This window comes from Thermobia domestica, chromosome 11, assembly GCF_964235325.1.
Source record: "Thermobia domestica chromosome 11, izTheDome1.hap1.1, whole genome shotgun sequence".
Classification (NCBI taxonomy): domain Eukaryota; kingdom Metazoa; phylum Arthropoda; class Insecta; order Zygentoma; family Lepismatidae; genus Thermobia; species Thermobia domestica.
The window spans coordinates 266,683,124-266,698,821 of record NC_137464.1 but is presented as its reverse complement, the minus strand read 5'-3'; the positions used below and the strand labels follow the sequence as shown (position 1 = coordinate 266,698,821).

At 37.0% G+C, this 15,698-nt stretch overlaps 1 protein-coding gene across 1 annotated transcript in view; it reads left to right on the top strand.

Annotated features, from left to right (window-relative positions):
• The window catches only part of LOC145665057 (DNA excision repair protein ERCC-6-like), a 63,125-nt gene extending 50,897 nt beyond the window's left edge, over window positions 1–12,228 (top strand). The window contains exons 18-20 of the mRNA XM_081732310.1: window positions 1,262–2,108; window positions 4,919–5,117; window positions 10,190–12,228. Of these exons, the coding sequence (XP_081588436.1) occupies window positions 1,262–2,108; window positions 4,919–5,117; window positions 10,190–10,610 (1,467 nt within the window). The 3' untranslated portion in view covers window positions 10,611–12,228. The remainder of the gene's footprint in view (window positions 1–1,261; window positions 2,109–4,918; window positions 5,118–10,189) is intronic.
• Window positions 12,229–15,698: the final 3,470 nt, after the last annotated feature.

Genomic DNA, 15,698 nt, shown 5'->3' with positions numbered 1-15,698 from the left:
CAAAGTGTGACGTATGAGAGTCATTTGCTGGGTAAAGGAATGTCTTGTACGCAAAGGGTTTAATGTAAGTGTCGAAACTTCCTTGTTAACCAAGATGTTTTGTGATTGACCTGCAGCACCAGTGAATGATTACTCTTTATTTTCAAAGTTAAAATACGAGTATTTGCAAATTATTACAAGTATTAGTAAATAAATAAATACTTTCTCTGTACCAAATTTTCTGTCATGCAACATTGTGAAGAATTTTTGGTAGCTTCCAGTTGTTTAGAAAGACTATGTACTCTCTTCTATTAATAAAACTAAAATACTAAGGAATTTTTAATTAATATGGTGTTTGCAATACAGTAGAGTCCTGAAAACTCGGCCTAATGCGGACAGAAGGGTAGCCGAGTTTGTGAAAATGTCGGGTTATCTGGAATGGGGTTAAAAAAGAATTAGTAGATGTGTTCCCTCAGAAGAGAGAGTACTGTACTCGTATGTATTGGTTGCTTAAGAATATAACAAAGAATAAACTGCTCAAATACGCTTAAGAAATCGACTAACCCTGGCAAAGGTTGCAGGTAGACTGAACGGCTAAGCGCGTCGGCGTCAGATACGTGATGGAGGAGTGGGAGTGTGACGCGAGCAAAAGGAATGCGGGAAGAGGGTACACACGCACGTGGGCAGTGACTTTGAACGGGTCTGCGCTCGGGGTTTTTTCGCCCTGTCAGGGTTGTAGCCGAGTTACCCGTACTGCCAGGTTACCAAGTGCCGAGTTTTAAGGACTCGACTGCATAATTATATTGGTATGTAATCAAACCATTAATAAATAACCAAATTCTTTCGAAGGGAACCAAAGCAGAGTGGCCCGTGGAACATTCTGATTTAATCCCAACTTACTTTTGTTTCAGAATTTCGTAATTCTTTCTAAACTTATTGAGTCTGACCTCATTTAATATATTTTGAGGATTTTAGTGGTAACAGATGGACTGGTACCAGGTCCTTATTATAAAAGACGAAATAAATCCATAACAAATAATTCACTAACAAAAGGGGATAAAAAAATAAATGTTCCCATTTGAGGAATGCTGTTTTATGCAGCAAATTCCCTGATGAAAATCATAAATGCAATGGCATGGGAAACAAATGTTTTCTTATGGAAGAAATAATTTAAATACTTAGTATTAATTTACATATTCGTTTGTGCTTATAATAATGTTTATGGAGGGTTTGGAAAAGGGAAAATCTTTATTCCTTGTTAATGATGTATTTATTGTTGTAGGACCCCAGCTACTTCATCTTCTTGCTGACTACTCGTGTTGGAGGTCTTGGTGTCAACCTAACAGGAGCTGACCGAGTGATCATCTACGACCCAGATTGGAATCCAGCTACCGACACCCAAGCCAGAGAAAGGGCTTGGAGAATTGGCCAACAAAATCAGGTGACAGTGTATCGCTTAGTCACTGCAGGGACTATCGAGGAGAAGATCTACCACCGACAAATTTTCAAGCAGTTCCTTACAAACAAAGTGCTCAAAGACCCTAAGCAGCGGCGTTTCTTTAAGTCCAATGATTTGTTGGAGTTGTTTACGTTGAAAGAAGGAAGTAAGCGAGGGACTGAAACGTCAGCCATTTTCGCTGGATCTGGTCTCGAAGTGAAAGTGGACTACAAAAAGCGAAAGGAAAAACAGGAGAGTGTAAAGAAAGCGTCTAGTGGAGAAACTAGCTCTGCGTTTTCTGAGGAGAAACTTAAGCTGATGAAGGAATTGGCACAGAAACTAAGCAGAAAGGTCGTTGAGAGACAGGAAACTAGTTGCAGCAGTGCCGTGAGTGAAACTATGAATCCTTCCAGCCGATCGAAAGATGATTCAGTAGAGAAAGAATGCTCAAAAGACAAAGCGTTGGATGGAAAACGTGATAAAAGTGATAAAAAGCAAGAGAAAGAGAAGTATAATAAGAAAACGAAAAAGAGTAAGAAGCGCCACAGGCACAAGGATTTCGGAGTGTTCGAAGGTGAAAACGTCTCACATTTAGTAGGACAAGACGTTGTCACCGAGACAGAAGAAGAAGAGGCTGATAGGAACGCGAAACAAGATGAATACGTCTTGAAGAAACTTTTTGCGAAATCAGGTAATGTACTTGGGTAGATGAGCCATTAATTCGTAGAATTTTATGAATCAATATATATGTATTTTAATCTTCGAATCTGTGGCCCTTTTTTATTCGTAATATTTCATCCATTTTTGCTTCTATAAGCTTTTTCGAAGCGATAAATTCCTTAGGTTAAATTTTCTCTCTTTACGTTATTTATTTATTTATTTTTACATTCTTTTGTTTGAAAATAAGAACGAGTGCTCATTTTTTACTCCTAAAGTTGTATCGAATGTGATTTAATTTGCAAAACTATTGAAAAAAAAAATTGTTATGAACCAAATTAAATCGTATTCGATACAATTTGAGGACTAAAAATAAGCACTTACTCTTATCTTCATGCAAAAGAATAAAACTAACTTGAAGAATAGATTTAAGCTAAAAAAATTTCCTCCTCAGAAGAATCTCATAGGAGCAAAATATTACGCACCTGAAGAAGAAAGAAAGAAAATAAAAAAGCATATAGTTGCGTAAACATGTAAGATGTTATCGTAGAATTTTAGTTGGAAATTTTATTATGGCCTTTTGGCCCAAAAGTATTTATTCTTTAAATAGAAAATTCGTTTTATGAATCTTCCTATGGAGTAAAGTTGTGTTAAATCTCTTCAAAACAAGTGAGCTGGGGCCGCGGTGGCTCAGCGATAGGGCGTTCACCTCTGGTGCATGGGATCCCTGGTTCGATCCCTACTCGCGCCAAGTGGCCTTTTTGATAGACAAACAACATGTACGTGGATTTTCTCGGGGTTCTCCCGTTTTCTCGCATTTTCTTTATTCCACCATTTCATTCCCTTTTCATCTCCGTCTCCTTTAGCCCACACGGCGTAACTAGGGAACGTAAAACTCAAAGATTTCATTTCATTTTCATTTCAAAAAAGTGAGCAAAATATATTAAAAAGTATGTATGGAATTCTGTTGAAGTTCATGTAGGTTATCTATGATGCCTACCGTATCTAGTATTCTTTTGTTTTATAATCGTGAGATTTCGGTAATCTGGCTGTTGACTTTTACAAGCTGTGCTCTATGTACTGGGAAGTCGAAACAATGACAAAGGTAATCTGAATACGACAATGTATGTTTTGCACATATAGAAATATCCCTAAAAATACTTGATTAGAAAAACCAGAGTATTTTAAAACACAATGATTTAACTAATGAAAATGTAACAAGTTTATGTACAAAACTACTAAATACTAGGACTTGCCAGCAATTTATTTAAACTGTATAACAGACGAAAAGTATGGATAGACGGAAGAAAATAAGACAGGAAGTTTAGGAAGTTCGTAAAATGAGTTCCGTTTCGATTTTTCTCTGCGGAAGTGCTACGATCGCAGTTCGGTTCATGCGCATTAGTTCCTCTGATCCAAGCAGAACGAAAAGATGTCATTTTGAGATCTTCCTGTGTTGTGTGTTGTTCGTAGTGATTGTTTATAATGGCAGCATTGATCAAAAATCCTGCCACTTGTGAAATTAGATGTGTGATTCGTTTTCTGAATGCGAAGAACGTAAAACCAATTGACATTCATCGATAAATCTGCGAGGTTTACGGAGAAAATGCAATGAATGATTCAATTGTGAGAAGATGAGTTTAACAATTTAAGGAAGGACGTGATCAAGTGCATGACGAAGAACGATGTGGGCGTCGATCTGTGGTTTCTGATGAATTGGTGAGTGCAATCGGAAAAAGGATTAAGAACAACCGTAGGTTTACGGCTAATACTCTTAGTCTTGAATTTCCACAAATTTCAGGAACAGTACTATACAAGATTGTTACTGAAAAACAGGGTTTTCGTATACTTTACGGACGTTGGGTGCCTAAACTTCTTACTGAAGAACACAAAAAACAACGGATGGGCAGCGCATTTGATTTTCTGACACGTTATCATCATGATGTCGAGAACTTTTTATCGCAGATAGCTACGAGGGATGAAACTTAGGTTGCTTATGACACCCCTGAAACAAAACAGTCAATGGAATGGAGGCACACTTCGTCCCCACCAAAGGTTAAACCAGAGTAATTCTTGACAGCCCCAGAAGTCATGTGCACAGTGTTTTGAGACAGACAAGGCATTTTACTGATTGAATTTTTACCACGAGGTGCAACAATCTATAAAGATGTTTATTGCGAGACGCTTAAGAAACTGCGCCGTGCAGTACAGAACAAGCCCAAAGGAATGCTCTCAAAAAGTGTGGTTTTCATTCACGACAACGCCCGACCACTCATTACGAATATGACTAAACAACTCCGTGAAAGCTTTGGCTGGGACATTTTTGGCCATCCTCCATTCAGTCCCGACCTCGCTTCTAGCTAGCGACTTCCATCTCTTTCTGCATCTGAAGTCTTTCCTTGGTGGTAAACGCTTCAACAACGATGAAGAGTTAAAAGAACATGTTACCACATAGTTGACAACACAGGCGGCAAGATTCTATGACGCAGGAATACATAAACTTATGCCACGCTATGAAAAATGCCTGGAAAATTACAGGAGCTATGTGGGAAAGTAGTGTAGATGTTATTGATTTTTCTGCAATACATTGCTTTCTTTATCTGAACTCGATTTCTTTTCTTTTCTCTTTATTTTATTACCAAACGGAACTTACTTTCCGAACGAACTTCATAGAAGTTCTTTGCAAATTTGGTTTAGTTATATATATGAGCTAAATTGCGGAAAATTCGCAGTTAGGAACGAAAAGTAAATATGATAGATTTTGAGTGTGAATCCTTTCCGTTGTATTACAAGTGTTTAGTTATAAAATGCTTTGGGTAATGGAGACCTGTTTTTCTGTTGTAGGATTGCAGACAGCCCTGCAACATGACGCCATAATGGACAGCGGGGAAGCGGATTATGTTCTAGTAGAAGCGGAAGCTACTCGTGTTGCAGAACAAGCCGTAAAGGCGTTGAAGGAATCTCGGAACAACTGTTGGCAGGCCGATAGCGGAGTTCCCACGTGGACAGGGCAAAGTGGATCTTTCAAGACGCCCAGTGGAAAGTCAGTAACTAACGATTCTTTTGGAGTTTATTTGTTGTTGTTGTTGTAGCTACGTAACTTGGCGAGTCATCTGCAGAGAGAGCCTCTTCTGCTATAGTTCGACAGCAATGACTTGATGTTTCAGTTGCAGGAATTTATAAAGAACATAACGCTCTATTGACATCTATTTACAACAGTTGATCGAGAATGAATCATTTCTAGCTATTGCTTTTGTTATTTGGCTATTTGACAGTTTGCTACAGTATATTTAACTATGATTCTAATTGACCCAGCGGTCAAGTCATTCTTGTCGGGCTATACAAGTATCATGTTGTTACTAAACTGCCACTAACTACGCCTACATGTAAACGTATTTTTAACATACGAATTATTGATCTGATAATAATACCAGAGTATTGTACTATGCAAAATCTTCGATTTTTAGTTATATGAAGTGTTCAAGTTAATTTCCGTAATTGGTTCTAAAAAGAAATGTCTTATCTACAGACTATCGGCTGTTGTCACTTTTCAAATTGTTCTTTTGTGAAGCAACACAGTTTGCTAGTGCCACTACTGAATATATTCTGAAATTCGTTGTTCATAACGCTGCATAGTGTGTTCATCATGGCAAGCTGATGTCCGAAGTGCCAGAAATGTGTCTGCTTAAAGCAGCTTGTAATTAGGCGAATAATATGATCGGTCAAGTTTCGGAAAGGGTTTTTGGCCTAAACCTGTCAACACTTAACGTAAGTGAGTCACTTTTCAATGGAACCGATGTTAGCTATCATAGACAGGTTTCACTATGTCATCAAATGAAAAAAGCTTGATTCTTATTTTTATCGTTCCTGAACACTGTTCGGTCGTTAGCCATGGAAAGTGTAAATATACTGAGTTTGGCGGCGCAAGGTGGCAAAATATTTTTTCCCCCTCTAAAACAAATCTTGTGATTTCCCAATATACTGAAATGGTAATTTGCTCTCCCACTGATCTGTGTGCGTTTGTGGTGTATCTAGTCTTGGGTTCGATTCCCGATGGAAGTGCTTTGAAATTTGAACACATTACGGTGGTTGGGATTTTCAACACTTCGAAATCTCGTATCTATTTCCTATTTTTATATGATTTTCATAATGTTAAATTTTAAGGCATAGACCATACAGAACATGAAAATGATTGGTCTTATTATGAAATAGGTTAGATGAACTTTTCGTGAGTCATTTCCCTAGGAAAAAATTGTATACCCCTCGAAGAAATGTGAACTTGATAAAGCTCTTGGCTCTTGAATAATTTACTACAGAAAATCTTAACAGGTCAAATAATAATAATAATAATAATAATAATTATTATTATTATTATTATTATTATTATTATTATTATTATTATTGTTATTGTTATTATTATTATTGTTGTGCTTGAAGTTTCTATTAAAGAAGTATTTGTTTTCATCGCCATAAAGAAAAGGAGACGTCAATACTTTTATGCAGTAATTCAGGTTTAATAGGTTTTGTAATTGAATCTTTTGGGCCAACAATGTGGTAAATGCCACCCCAATAAATATTCCCTTTACCACCTACTATACGTAGAAGAGTTCTAAAAAATGGTAATTAACAGCAGACTTCAGTAGTACCCAGTTGTTTCAGACGTTTCAAATCAATTTTAAAATTCAACACATTAGTTTTCGGAACTTTTTCTATTAGAGCGACATCGATTGCAGGTTATTACATATATGTAATGTAAATGTGTTGATGAGCTAAGTTGTTCACTGATGATCTAGGCCACGATTTAAGGGTAAATGAAACTCTGGTACTTTTGTTAGAAAAAATAAATTAAAAAAAACTATCATTTACTTGTAACATTGACTACATTTGGGGCAGGACATTGTAAGAAGTTGTTATATTCTAATTTCGTACAAAGTTTTTAATAGTTCCATCCAGAGTTGGCTGATTTAAACCAAGGTGGTTTAAACCAGCTAGTTTTTTTTTTTTTTTTTAACTGGTTTTTAAAAAGCGAAAAATGCTTTAAATCGTATGAACTTCATGGTAACGTTTCCACATATCAAACCATTTGCATTAGTTTTATCTCCTTTTCATTTTTTATCAATGGGTCCCATGTTAAATTCTCGGTCGGACCATAACCCTTCTTTCAAGTGTAAACAAGTCACTTTAAGCGAAAGTCTTCTTTATGACCTCGGTATTAGATAAGGAGTTTAGCCTAAACATACGAAACGGAACCAAATTGTATATTTCTGCATGCCTGAATGCCTATTGTTTTATAAAGAAGCCAAGGTTACTTAAATATATTGATAGAAATTGGAAAAATTTATCGACTGCCTATGTAGCTTCCAACATTAGCTTGGATTGGACTTTCAGTTTTAATTGAATGATATCTACACACTAAATTTGTAATGTAATACCTCAGTTTAAGCGTACTGATTATGATACATTGACCATAAAATTTTACATGCCAAGCAATAACGGGATTTTTTCGTTATTCCTTTGCATTTAAAGTAATAATAGGATTTTCCCAATGAGTAAGGTTGGAGTTTCCCGATTTATATATACTTCTGTATAATTGTTTCATTTGTGCAACTTTTATCTTTTTGTCCTTCTGAAATTACTCTTGACAATTATATTAACAAGTATGTGGAGATCAATACAATGTATTTTTATCAGGAGTCTTTTGTAAGTGAGTCGGCAGCAGGGTTGGCTGGTTTAAACCAGCAGTTTAAAAAAAAAAAATAATAATAAAAAAGTTTAAAGCAAAAAATCGAAAAATGCTTTAAATCGTGTGAACTTATTGGTGACGTTTCCACATATCAAACCATCCGCATTACGTTTATCTACTTTTCGCCTTTTAATCAAGGGGTCCCGTGTTCAATTCTCGGTCCCTCTAAGCGAAAGTCTTCTCCGTGATAACCTTGGTATTTAATAAGAATGTTAAGCCTAAACATACGAAATGAAAACAAATTATATATTTCTACTTGAATCAATGTCTGTTGTTTTATAAAGAAGCCAAGGTTGCTTAAATATATGATAGAAATTGGTAAAATTTATTAACTGCCTACGTAGCTTCACATCAACTTGATTTGACTTTGTTTTAATTTTATTGAATGATATCTACATACCAAATTTGTAATTTAATACCTCAGTTTTAGCGTAGTGATTATGATACGTTGACCTTAAAATTTTACATACAAATACATTTAAAGTAATAACAGATTTTCCCAATGGCTAAGGCGGGAGTTTCCCGATTTATGTATAATTCTACTTGTGTAACTGTTTATTTTTTTGTCCTTTTGAAATGATTCTTGACAATTATATTAACAAGTACGCCTATGTAAAGATCAGTACAACGTATTTTTATCAGGAGTTCTTCGTGAGTGAGTTGGCAATCGCATTTGTGACCAATTAGTCCCGGTTTCGTGTCGAAATGGACATTTTCTCTTGGTTGTAAGTCGAGAAGCGGTTTATATTCCGCTTTAAGCTTATGTGACCCCTTCCAGCATAACCTTGTTGTTGCATAGTAACACCAAGGCGAAACAAACTAATTTCTGTCCATATCTAATGTAAATACATAGAGTAAATTATTAAAAAAAAAAAAAAAAAAAAAAAAAAAAAAAAAAAAAACTGGTTTAAACAAAAAAAAAAACGGGTTTAAACCAAAAAAACTGTTTTTTTTGTTTTTTCAATAAAAACCATGGTTTTTGCCAACCCTGATCGGCAGACTCATCGCATTTGTGGCCAATTAGTCCCGGTTTCAAGTTTAAATGGAGAACTTTTTTTTTATGTAAGCGAAGAAGCGGTGTGGATTCCGCTTTAAGTTTATGTGACCCCTTCCAGCATAACTCCGTTGTTACATAATAACAGCAAGGCGAAACAAACTTATTTCTGTCCATGTGTAAAATAAATACAAAGAGCAATTTATTTAAACCAGAGGAACCTGGTTTAAACAAAAAAATCTTTTTTTTTTTCAATAAAAACTTTTTTTTTTTGCCAACCCTGATGCCATCGTTATGCCCGTCAGTATACTTACATCCCTTTATTTTCGTTGAAACAGTGTTTATAATGCACGCCTCCTTTTCATATGATCTTTATATTTCATTTGGTATAACTTTTCTTCTTTTTCCTGCTCAGTTACAGTCAGGATCTTTCTTTAGGTTGTACCTATCCGTGTACATTTTCTTGTATTTTGGTATCTGTTAGTGATTTGTCTTATTCTATAAGTCTGTTTTGTTATATATATAGGGGGCGCGGTGGTTCAGTGGTAGAGCGTTCACCACCGGTGCTTGGGGTCCCTGGTTCGATCCCAGCTCGCGCCGTGTGGACTTTGTGGTGAACAAACACCGTGCTCGTGGGTTTTCTCGGGCTCCTCCCGTTTCCTCCCACTTTCTTCATTCCACCATTTCATTCATTTCTCATAATCACCCTCTCCTAATCCGCGTTCACAAAAGCTCTCCACTGACTTCTATCCTTAGCTAATTGGATCCAGTTTCTACTTTGTATTCCTATCTCTGAGAGATCCATCTTAATATTGTCCTCCCATCTGCGCCTAGGTCTTCCTAATGGTCGTTTTCCGATGGGTCTTCCAGTAAAGACTTTGAAAGCGTTTCTACTTTCTTCCATTATAGCTACATGACCTGCCCACCTAAGCCTCCTAGACTTGACGACCCTAACAATGTTGGGTAAACCGTATAAATTATGTAGTTCCTCATTATGAAGTTTCCTCGTTATATATATATATATATATATATATATATATATATATATATATGTGTGTGTGTGTGTGTGTGGTTTTCCATGTTTGATCCTTATAAGAGAATATTTCTGACATTTCTGTTTGATATCTGGATTTTAGTTTTTATAGGGTATTTCCTACGATCGACAAATTGGCTTTAATAGTTGTGACATGCAAATTGTGTTTTTTTAATTCTAATTATAAGTGTGCAATTGTGCAATTCAATTTTGTGTGTGTGTGTGTGTGTAAAGGTTGACATTTTTTTAATGTGTTAACTTGTGTTGCATGTTGTTTAGTAAAGGTGGAGTTTATTTTTTAGTATGATCATTTTGTTGATTGGCGCTTTTCTTTATTTGTTGTAGACCGAGATTCGGACAGAAGAAGAAATCATTACCGTTTATGCTGCAAAGTTCAAGTTCCAGTGAAACTTCGAAGGCTGGTCCTTCGAAAGGGAAAGACCCTGAACAGCCAATGTCATCAGAAGAACTCCTATCAAGGATCTACGCCAGGAATTTCCTTCTCCCAGACTTCAAAGACTACACTCCGTCAGGTTCCTCGGTTCCTGAAGATAACATGGAACTGTTGGCGGACATCCGCAATTTCATCGCGTTCTGTGGTATTATTGATGGACAGGCTTCGACGCAGGAGCTGGTGGATAAGTTCAAAGACCGTCTTCCGCCAGGGAACTCTCCATTGTTCAAAGCAATGCTACAACAAATCTGCGATTTCCATCGAGCTCCTGATGGAACAGGGCTTTGGAAATTGAAAGCAGATTTCAGGTGATAAGTAATGCTCAATTGCTATTCGGTAATCAAAGGGTGTAAAACGCACTTAAAGAAAGGAGTGAATAGTGCGTTAAATGAATTTGCTAAGCACGTATTCTGGGAGATGTTACAGAAAGTGATTTACGGGCTGGGCTTTCTGGGAAGTTTACATACACACAAACCCACGAAAAGAACATTTCTTATACATCTGACTTATTCTGGAAATAGCAAAAGGATTCAATGCAAAAATCGGAACGGACACAGATGATTTTGAAGAAAAGTTCATAACGCGGTGGCGGAAATGAGTGTTGAACTCTTCAAAATCATGTGAGTTTGTTCTAATTATTTCCCTTTTGCTATTTAGTGCTAGATTGAAAGGAAAGGTTGAATAAAACGTTGTACAGGAATATGCTAGTTCAGTTAAATCACAGCTGTTTCGGAAGTTACTGTCCATGCCATCAGGAATAATCAAATATACAAGGTCGTTATTACTCTGAAAACGTTCTAATATATCTCTGTCATTTATTATGGATTCAGAGTATCAAACTTAGCATTTTGAATACATTCCTGTTGATGCTTCATGTGAGTATTCTTATTGATATATTACAGGTTTGAAGCTCTGTTTAGATAAACATTGATAGGGTTGGAATTTGGAGATGTAGCTCATGCAGACCACATAGATAATTCAAGGTATTGATTCCAGTGTTTTGTATATCTCAGTGCAATTTCTTCGTTGTATGGAAACTTTTTGTTACGCTCCTTATATCATTGTATGTATAGCTTGGTTATATATATGTATATAGGTACTTATCCGTTTATTTAATATTTTTATGTATTTTATCTTCAGTCAGGGTTTCTTCGACTCTTATATGCTAGTGTGTGTGTGTGTTTAGGGTGTCTATCGGTCACAAAAGTCCCGAAAAAGTAACGAAATCAGAAAACGGTCATGAAAGTCAAGAAAAAAATCATGAAATTTAGTTTTTTGGTCACGATTTTTTTTATCTGTACAAATATAAGTACAGACTGAAAAATTTTGTTCTATAAAACGTCAGAATTCATCACCAAAATTGTCTATGGTCAGCTTTAGACACTACCAAATCGCAAGCAAAGCATGCCTCTATCGCATGTATAAAAATTCGGCCTAATTCGCACCCAAATTGACTCTTGACACTGTTGCGATATTGTATGCTTTGGTAAAGAAAAAGTCACGAAATTTCATTTTGGAATTTTAGTAGACACCCTGGTGTTTGAAGAAAAGAATGTCGAAGCATACGTGGAAAGTGAATTGTGTACCAGAAAATAGTGAAAAACATTATCATACAAGAGTACAAGGTAACCAAAATAATTTCTTTCCGTTCTAGAGCAGTGATAAACAAAGAGTAATACAGTGAATGGTACGTACATTTAGGTTTCGAAGTAATCTTCATCAGAATCCAACACTTTCTGCAGCTGCACAGTATCTTGGTGATAAAATTCTGCGGTCGTGGACGCGAATGCGTTCTGCAGACCTCTCACATTTACGAAGGATCGCCCACGGAGGTGGTCGTCGAGGGAATAAAACAGGCGGTAATCTGTTCCCGCAAGGTCCGGTGAATATGTTGTATTACTATCAGCTAAGCTGCTATAGGGTCTCGTGGGTCTTCTTTGCCACATGTGGCTTGGCATTGTCATGCAGGAACGTTGCGATTCAGCTGGCTCCTTCTGCCCCAATGCAAGGTTGCATTCTTTGTAACTGTTGAAGAGTAGAGGTCAGCAATTATGGTCTGACGAGGTGGAAATAGCTCGTAATGCACCACTTGCAAATTCTAGAGCATTACCTTTCGTGGGTGGACTTGAGGTGTGAAGAATAGGCCACGTGGCGACAACGCTTGGGAGTGTCATAGAGGATCCACTTTTCGTCACCAGTGAGCAAGCGATCAAAGATGGGTGTGTTCAGGTGCTGAGTGAGCAAAGACAAATAGGCTGTGCTACCCACTTGCTTAAGTTGTATGACTTCCCTATCCCATGAAGGTGCAGTCTGACTGTTTCAGCGGAAACATGAAACCTTTCTTCAGGTTTATCACTCGTTAGACCATTGTCCTCCTCGATGGCTACTTTGAGGACTTTGTCATCCAACTCATATGTTCGTCCACTGTTGAGGTTCATCCGAAAGTCTCACCTCTCTAAAACGCAGTTTCTGGAACCAGTGCCTGGCAGCGCGTTCGTTCACGGCATTCTCCTCAAATGCTTGGCGTATGAGGCGACTCGATGCGTCAGCTGAGAACCCCACTTTAAAGTCATGTAACAAACACACGCAAACAAGCTGCTGCTTGGATACCTGCATTTCTCTTCGACCCTGGACGAGCTATTGACTGCTGTATATGTGCAACATGCCTGTATTACTGAAGGTGTCGATAGTCAGGCTAACTTTCAATCGCTTGACAAGCACGTGCGTCATTTCGTGTCCTCTCTGTGAACATATAATTAATAGGACATAAAAAACGACAGAACCTATTTTTTTTTGGGGGGGGGAGGTATCTTGTAGTAAAATAAAGGCATGTGCAGTCTTTCTCTAAAAGCTTCATTAGAAAGAAGAAAGAAGGAGGGATAAAAGAAATATAAGAAAAGAGAAGTAATAGGGAATATTACAGTTTTCGGGTTGAATGTTGAGAACGTACTGCAGTAAACCAGAAGAGAAGAACAACAAAAAATATATCAGATGGACGATATGCACGCTAATAAATAGTAATGGAAGTATTCGCCGAAAGTACTCTTTGTAATAATATGTGTTATCGTAGGACGAAGTACATGACAAGAAAACACTGAATTATACAACACTTGGGAGGGAAATCACACCAAAATTTATTTTGATTATTTAATGAAGCGCTCACTCAGTAGCAGCCTAGACGTTGTTTGTTAATGTGTCACCACATTTGGGAAAATTGCCTCAGGGTATGCAATTCATTCACTTTTATTATAAAAAAATATCATGGTAAAGAGGGAATTGTAGTACGAAGTTTCTTATAAAAAGTAAAATGTAGAAAGATATAACTATTTATGTGTAACACAATGGGAGTGACTTAAGATGGAAGAACACACAAATAAGCTGTTATAGAGCCTCGCTTGTAACACTTCTGCTCTAACGAGCTTTAATAATAGTTGTGGGATTGCCGTCATTTAGTAAAACAACCCGGAAGAAATTGCAGAGAACCCACTAAATAAGGCAGGATTCTATCGAAAGGAAATAGAAATGTTTTGAGTAAGGTTATTGTGCCAGAATCGTTCCAGTTGCTGATCTTCCCTTTAATATTACGAGGGTCATCCAGAAAGTAAAGAACTTTCGGCATAGTTAAATAAAAACAAAAGATATCAGCACAAAACTTTATTTACAAAGCCACAGGATCTTACTCTACTTTTCTATGTAATCGCCATAGTTGTCAAGACACTTGTTATATAACGTGGAACCAGTGTCTCAATGCCGATGTTAGACTCATCTGCAGACAAAGGTTTGAACCAGGTTGTCACTGCTTGCTTGAGTTCCTCATCGTTTGCGAACTGTTTCTCACCCAAAAATTCCTTAAGTGTCGGGAGTCAGGGAAACCTCCGTTTTCCTGAATTTTTACTTCGACTTTATCCTTCAGTTATTCCGTAATAAGTGATGGCCTCCCACTCCGATTTTCATCATGTGTGCTGGTCCATCCTTGATTAAACATAATGCACCATTTCCTCACTGATGACTCGTTCATTGCACTATCACCATAAACATTCTTTATTTGCCTATAAACTTAACTTCTTGCGCTTTCAGAAAGCGAATGACATTCTAAACCGTACTTCACATTTGGAGATATTTTCGATTGGTGCCGCCAATTTGAATCACTGCAAAAACAAGTAGCGTGAATGCAGAGCATTGAGACTTGGCTTACACGGAGGTGAAGGAAGGAGCTAACTACTGCGCACGCAATCACAGTGGTCGCCGCGCTATGCGCAATCGTTCTTTACTTTCTGTACGGCCCTCGTACTTTTATTAGCTCCCGGCGTAAGCACATGGGAGCTTATAAATTCATTCCGGGTTTATATAATACTTCATTTGTCGGTAACGACTGGCCGAAATTAACCCATATTGATAGGCAAATAGCCCATGATCTAAGGAATAAAGATCACTATGTTTGGTGGCGGAGCTCAACCAGCTCGGCTCGTATGTGGTAACTACTGACTCCCTCTATAACTACTGACTGGATCTCAACTATGCACACTGGAAGCTTCGGAGTTCCGGTTACTGACTGTGTTCCGCATATTTATACGTTATCTGATGAAGCCTTAGTGAAAGATCAAACCTTAGTGATTTTCTTTCTTGTGGTAGTGTTTCATATTCTCTAGTAATTAATCTGTTGGATTGCCTGTGAATACGTAGGTTGAAACTATATCAACAATGATAGACGTTGATTAAGCTTAATGTTGTAAATACAGTCTTTTCAGTGGAACATAATAAGATCCTAAGGGTCAAATAAGCTCTATTTCGTTAATTTCCATTTATGAGCCTCATTCTATCCAATCTTTGTAATTTTTCTTTAAATTAATAAGAGAAAGAAGCTTACCGCTGCTTCGGGAAAAGTCTGTATATTTAGAGTATCTTGTGTACAGTTTATTTATAGAAAAAGAAAAATAAGGATAAAACAAAGGAAAGACAAGCAAAATTATAGAAAGTAACTCTTCATATTTTTCAAAGACATAAAAATGCATTTCTGAAGTTTCTTAGTTGTACATTCTTCTAGTCATTACGAGCTGTTGATGCGAAGTTTTGTAAATAATGGGTTGTTTTTTTGCCAGTAAGAAAAAAGGCGTCAGTATTTTATTTTCGCTTTTTGTAACATCTCCTTTTGGAGTCGATGTATTGCAAGGGTGTGACCCAGCGTGAAATACCAGTATTCAGTAATTGTAGAAAAAAACGTTGTGTGTTTTGTAAAGAGTGTAATGGCTTTCTGTGTGTGTGTGATACATTTCCTACTGAAATACATGACCTAAATCTACAGGCAGGGTGGATTGGAACAAATACATTCAATTTCACACAAGAATAGTTTTAAGTAAAAATACATCAAGAGTGACGATGCCAAAAGGGACTGGGGGTAAG